The sequence below is a fragment of the Helianthus annuus genome, chromosome 5 (genome assembly GCF_002127325.2).
Source record: "Helianthus annuus cultivar XRQ/B chromosome 5, HanXRQr2.0-SUNRISE, whole genome shotgun sequence".
In the NCBI taxonomy this organism is placed as follows: domain Eukaryota; kingdom Viridiplantae; phylum Streptophyta; class Magnoliopsida; order Asterales; family Asteraceae; genus Helianthus; species Helianthus annuus.
The window spans coordinates 121,865,394-121,872,476 of record NC_035437.2 but is presented as its reverse complement, the minus strand read 5'-3'; the positions used below and the strand labels follow the sequence as shown (position 1 = coordinate 121,872,476).

General features: G+C 36.8%; 1 protein-coding gene across 7 annotated transcripts; it reads right to left on the bottom strand.

The window, feature by feature from the left end:
• Positions 1-623: 623 nt before the first annotated feature.
• LOC110940985 (pentatricopeptide repeat-containing protein At2g06000) lies at positions 624-5,530 on the bottom strand. 7 transcript variants are annotated; one of them, XM_022182562.2, is made up of 5 exons: positions 3,415-5,530; positions 2,931-3,023; positions 2,507-2,606; positions 2,344-2,411; positions 624-1,224 (listed from the first exon to the last, which is right to left on the bottom strand). In XM_022182562.2, exon 1 carries the CDS (start codon positions 5,288-5,290, stop codon positions 3,650-3,652), a length of 1,641 nt encoding a protein of 546 aa, XP_022038254.1. In that variant the 5' UTR covers positions 5,291-5,530; the 3' UTR covers positions 624-1,224; positions 2,344-2,411; positions 2,507-2,606; positions 2,931-3,023; positions 3,415-3,649. The 7 variants fall into 7 exon arrangements, with proteins under 7 accessions (XP_022038254.1, XP_022038256.1, XP_035846064.1 ...); XM_022182564.2 differs by having other exon boundaries at positions 2,507-2,594; XM_035990171.1 differs by lacking the exon at positions 2,931-3,023 and having other exon boundaries at positions 2,507-2,657.
• Between the last annotated feature and the right edge of the window lie 1,553 nt (positions 5,531-7,083).

Sequence of the window (7,083 nt, the reverse complement as noted above, 5' to 3'; positions counted from 1 at the left end):
CATAATCTATAAAAAAAGAAAATGTTTTTTTAGCAAAGATTCTTTACCTAAAACATAAAAACGCCATAAATGAGTATTACGGAACCCTAAAAATGAAATACGTTAGATAATGAAAAAAATTCAAATATAAAACAAAAAAATACATAAAATGATGAGATTGCCCCTCTGTCTAAAACATAGTGCGTGCCACATGTCGTACCCAGAAATCGTTCCTACCGTTTTCACTGTTTTGACCATTTTTAGCCAAACATGTTTTGTGTGTGTGTATGAAATAACCAATAAATGGTAAACGAGCCGAGCTCAAACTTGAAAAACCACTAACAAGGCAAGCTCAAGCTTCAGAAATAGAACTCTACACAAGTCGAGCTATGTTTAAGATCAACTCGTTTAAATGAAACCCATCTTCTCTCTCTTTCTCTATTGGTATAAATGAGCCAAACTATCTATGAGCTATTCGAGATCGCCCACTAAAAGTTCGAATTGAATTTAACTTAGATTAGCTAAAAGCCCAAAGTGAGCTTCACTTATCTGAGTTATCGAACTTAAACTAGCTCGCTTTCCTTAACCCACCAATTTTTGATAGCCATGTGAAACTGTCAAACCAATCTTCTTATCACTCTCTATTTTTTAATTCAAAATAACAAATAAATGCAACTTTAATTTAAATAATATTTCCAACAATTAACAAAAAAAAATTATCTGACAAAATATTTATTCCCAAGCCAGCAGCAGCCTTAGAATTGATGACTTGTTCCCATCTCATCCATGGCAATTTATAATAAAACGACTACTCACATACCCTTTAAACCTACTCCTAAAACTGCACCAATGTCCACCATGAGACGACCTCAACCACTTGGAAAGAAAGTAAGAAACACCCATACCACACACATGATACCGTAGGATGCAAGCCCTTTGTATCCATGGCAATTTTAATCACCCCTCATGGTGGGTGCTTCAACGATGGACTGGTTAAAGCTGACTTTATCGAAGAGGCCAATTTCTTCCTGAATTTTGAAAACGAGACCAATCACTCTTGTTGATCATCCCACCATCAATCCTAGATTGATAGATTTGCGCATGCGCCCAGCTCCAGGCGAGCGCCTGAGTGCGTTTTTTGAAAAAAAGACACAGATTTGCGCCTAGCTTTCCACCAGGCGGTTTAGTTGCACCTGAGCGCCTAGGCGCGCGCCTAGCTCGCTTTTGACAACATAGGATTTGCTCCTGATAAAAACAAGAATTTCAATCCATCAATTATAGCATGAACAACAAACTTTATAGGGGTGTTCAGTATTCGAATTGGATTTGAAAATCTCGAAATTTGATTCGAATCGATTCAATCACAAATTCAAATCGAATTTCAAATTTGTAGTTTTCAATTTGATTCGATTCAAAATTCGAATTAGAATTACGCATATAATTTTTTTTACATAATGTACATGTATACATGCATATACACACACAAAAAAAACTAAATAAATAATTAAAACAAAAAAAAGCTTCTAAGTTATAACATTTGGTCACTTCAAAATTTGGATGTTGCCCCTTTGAATGTTTTAAATGTTGGCTCCTGCCATTTTATTTTAAATTCTTTATCGTTTGGCTAGCTTAAATTTGTATTTTGGATGTTACAATTATGATGTTGGTGATTTAATATTTTGATGGTTTATTTGTATTCTAGACTAGTATTTTCCCATGTTAAAATTATTCAAGCTTGTAAGAGTTTTGAAGATAGAATTAAAATCATAGTTGTTAATGGCGAATAGCGACAAATAGCGATAAGGTACCTATATGCTACATAGCGAATAGCGATAAATAGCGGGCGGCTATTTTATAAATAGCGATACACTAGAAGAAAAAAATTAAAATATTTTATATGTATAATATATCATAATACCCTGGTATATATGCTATTTTACATGTATATTTAACAAAAACCTAAAATCAAGCTATTTTATAGCTATATTTAATTGCGATTTATATTTAAAAAAAAACAAAAAGAAAATTAAGTGTCGCTATTCTCGTTTCTCGCTATCCATCGCAACAACCCTAATAGCGACACTAGACCTATACGCTACTTAGCGCGCTATAGCAATCACTACGATCGCTATTGACAACTATGATTAAAATAAATTGTTTTTTTGCCGAAACTCAAATTCAAACCAAATTAGAATTTCGAACTCGAATCTTTTTTTAAATTGGATGCAAATTCGAATCGAATTCAAAATATCAGAATTCGAATAATTCAATTTGATATTTGATTCGTTGAACACCCTATATATATACATACACAAACATGTGTATGCGTGTATGTGTGTGTGTATAGTAGATACCTGCACTCACCTAGAATGCTGCAACTATGGTGGCAATCATTCATAACGTCGACAAGCTTTTTCAGCTTCTCTTTCTCACTGCAAACACCCTTCCAAAATTACCATCCGAATTCTGGACTATAAACTGATATGAATTCATTTCATATGAATTTCAAGAAAATAACTAAACTCACTTGGAATTTGGTAATACAGCATCCTTGAAAATACTCGCTTCGCTTCAGAATACACGAGAGGCTCTCTGATATCACTAATGTCGAATCCCTAACAAAAATCCTGTTACCGATTGGTGATTGGTATACACTTATTTATCCATTTGCTCATTAACTAGGGATAAAATAAAATAAAAAAATAGCCATAAAGAAATAGGTCAAATGGGTTGAAATTCGGCCAGCACACATACATGTATTATGTGCATAAAGCCATGTAAATCATTTTATACCAAGAATGTAATGATACAACTTATGTAATATTTAAAATGTTATATAGGTAAAAAGTTATGTTGCTATTTTGCTATTACTATTGTATGTGTTGCCATACGTTTCTTTATTTTCCTTCAAAAATTAAAAATAGAATAAAAATAAAGATAAAGCAACCCACCCTTGAAAGCTCAACAATATTGAAAAATATCCGGATAAATGCCTATTATTGATGTTGCTAACAGCATCCACCATGTCCTATTTGACTTCATCACTGAGACAGTATCGACAATGTTTCTATTATTTCCAAATAAAAGTTGAACCCACTGCAAGCAACTGTTGCACACACTAGGATAAGTAGCTAAGATGATTATGAAAAGTTTTTACGATTCTTATCATGCATAGTAACAAAAATATCGCATGTAAAGAAACAAATGAAGATAGAATGGTAAAAATGTGTACTTCAATTGATTACGATGTATATTCTTGTGTATATCATATAAGTATTTGTTGTCCGAAAAATAATAAACAAGTATACTTTAATGCAAGATACTGGATGTGAACAAATAATATGTCAACATAACAACTTATCAACTAATTATCTTCTAAAACGTTACGGAATTCTAATGCCATAACTAGATTTAAGAATAGTTCACATAAGGCACCTGATATAAGCACCCGCTCTTTTCCAGGCACCGATGATCTGCTCTGTCCCATTGCTATTGACGGTCTAATTTGTTCAAATATTGGTTAACCACATAAGGCGCCCTATCAGACCGCATCACCTGCGCATCATGCGATGCGCGCACCAACTGTAGCAATGCGGTCTCATTACCGCAACATGTGATGTGCGCGCGATATGCGCATTTTAAAACCAAGCTATGTCCAATCGCCACATAGCTATACAGCCACAGGAATGTCAGCATTTTTACTATACGAAACATCCGTTTGTGGAACCCGCACACCCGACGCAGCTTTCCTTATTTCAAAAGCTTCTTTCGGCATGCCAGCCTTTAAAAGGCGTGACGCCAACGAATTTACAGTAACCAAATCAGGAACACAACCAAGTATTAGCATCTTGTCAAAAAGACTTATTGCTTCAACCATTCGCCCTTTCATACAATGCCCGATTATTAAAATAGTAAACGTTATCTTATCGAGTTTGCATCTTTTTTCTTCCATTTCTTTAACGATCGTATTAGCCTCGTCCACATTGCCCGCTTTGCAAAACCCGTCAATTACAGGGTTGTAAACAAATGCTTTAGCAACAATATCACCCCTTTTTTTCAACTGTCGTAAAAGGTCACGTGCCTCGTTTAATCTACTTTCTTTACATAAACTATGAATTAATACGGAAAACGTGTATACGTTAGGATACAAATTTCTTCTATTCATTTCATCCCAAATCTTTAACCCCTCGTGCACTTCACCTACTCGACAATGACCGTCAATGATTGACGTGAATGTGATAACATCCGGAGTACAACCGAGATTAACCATTTTCTCATACATACTTAGCACGGAAACCATATTCCCGATCTTCCCAAAACCATCGATTATGATGTTAAACGTAATAGTGTTTGGTCTTATTCCACGGCCCATCATATTATCAAATAAGACCAACGCGTCTTCCATTTTACCTAGCTTGCAGTACCCTGATATAACCGAAGTAAAACTCACAACATCTGGTGACCGCACTTCTTTTAACAACTCGTGTGCTTTATCAACATCGCCAGCACGACAAAATCCGTTTAGAAGAGTATTATAGGTGACAGAATCAGGCTCATAACCAAACATGATCATAGTATTGAAAAGCCCGAACGCCTTTTCGACCTCCTTAGTCTTGCACAGACCGGAGAGGACTATGTTAAACGTATAAGCATCAGAAGAAAAACATTGTGATCCTAAAATAACGTTTTCGAATAAATCAACCGCGTCATCTACTCGATTACTCTTCACCAATGACCTCAAAAGTTTGTTAACCACAAAACAACTAAGAACCAAACAGTCTTCTACACTGTTTCGAGAATGATCGATAACCAATTCTCTGGCTACTTCAAATTCACCAGCATTCACAAATGATATAACTACAAACCCTAAAACCGAACTATCCGGAACCAACCCATCACTCCTCATTAAACCAATTACCAATTTAACCAAATCATGAACACCCGCCTGACAAAACGACCTCAAAACAAAACTATATGTCTCAACAGAATGAACAAGATTCAACACATTTTTACTATACTCCAAAAAACTATAACCCAATTTGGGCTTATTCAAATTACTAATCATGTGTTTAATAACACTAAAAGCAATATCAGAGCTCAAATTCCTGCGAAAATAATCCAAAACATGAGCTTCTTTCAGTGAGGATTTTCGTCGAACATGTAGTGTGCATACAACTTTTACAAACCAAAGTGGCAAAAGTCCTCCCATTTGACCAGATTTTGATACCGATGAATATCTAGAAACGTTAGAGAAGGGGAAAAAACAGGAAAAAGATGTTCTTGGGGATTGATTGAACAGCCTTAATCGCATTGTTCCTGATCTAATCGGCTAAAAGGGCATTGAAAAAACGCAAAGAATATTGCGTACCTTTAGTCTAGAATCGGAAACAACACATGTTGACGATTGAGCCGGAGATTCCGGCGATCTGTGTGTGTGAAATGCATCGGGTGTTTTCGTTTGTAGGTCAGCCGAGCTCAGGTGAAGGGTGTACCAGACGGGAGGGAGGCCAGCAGCCTAGGTTCGGAAGCGGAAGATTGGAGATGGGCTGAAATGGCCCAAAAGTGTTTTGGTTGGGCTGAAACTGGACTTGTATAAGAATTTTGGCCGGGCCGTAGAGATGCACAAGTCAGGTATTGGACAGGTGCACAAAAAACCCGAACCCGAATCCGTGTATTAGAAAAACCAGTTTTTTTAAACCCGAACCCTACCTTACCCGTAGGGTAGGGACCGGGTATACATATTTTGTTCAATACCCGAACACAAACTTAGGTTTTTTAGTACCCGGGTTTTCAGCATACTCGGTTTTCCATAAAACCCATACCTGGGTTTTCGTAATACCTGGATTCGTTGTGTACAACAATTTTTTTTGAACGTTAGAGCTTGTGTGAGGCTTTTTTGGGCAAATTTCAAGGCATACAATATGTAAATATAAAAGTTTCATTATGTTTCTATGTTGTATGCCAAAAAAATGAATCGAAAAACCCGATCTATACCCGAACCCGAACCATACCCGATCAATACCCGAACCATACCCGAACCCGACCCAGACCCGGAGATAGGGTATAGATTTTCTGGCCAAAACCCGGACCCGAACCCGACCCGGGTATGACCAATACCCGAAAAGTCAAAACTCAGTCATACCCGTACCCGAGTATATACCTAAACCCGGGTATTAAAAAAAACTCGGTTTGTGCACCTCTAATTGGACTGCAACCGGACCTAGGTAGGAATCGGGTAAGACTCAATCGAGTAAAAACGGAACCGGATTTTTCAAGAAACTGGGTAGAAACTGGACTCGGGTTCTAGATGTATAGATGGGTACCTGATATAACCGGTGAGGGTCGGGTACGGGTCCTACCTGAAAACCGCGTACGACCAAACATTTTTTAAAAGAGATTTTGACCATTTGAAATCGTGTTTTATACCATTTTAACCCTCCCAGTTGGGTATAAATAGGTATTGAAGGTTTGGTTACACCACTTCCTTAACCTCCAAACACTCTTCAAAACGCAAAACCGCTCAAACCTCTCAAGCTTCAAGTATCACCAACGATGGCAAACAATTAAGTAGTTGTTTTGGTACTTGAAACTAAAAGAAATCCTGAGATTTGGTCCCACTACAACTTATGTTGGACAACACCGAGATGGCTCATTGCAAGTATTATGGAAAATTCCTCAAAGTCATGGCGAACTCAACTCTCAAAAAGCATATCTTTAGACATTGCCCGACCAAAAAAGGTAAAAACATTCGTTTATGTGGAGACAGAAAACTTTCTAATGAAATTGTACGTTTTATCATCTGCCGTGAATTGGGATCTATCCAATTGGCAGTGTCACAAATGTATGATTCAAGGAAACCATATGGAGCCAACCAAACATCACTAGTTAAGTTCACACCGGTGTTTAAATTATCAAAAAAAAAATACAACTAAATCATTTTTTGCTTCATTCCACAACTTTATAGAATGACGTCTAAGTGTATAACAACTTATGTGAATGTAACGAGGTTGAAGTGTCTCTTGAATCATGGTTGTTAACCGAGGGTTGTCGAAGTGGTTGAACAACAAAGCTTCTTGAATCACCAACTTCACATTCCATCCCCAA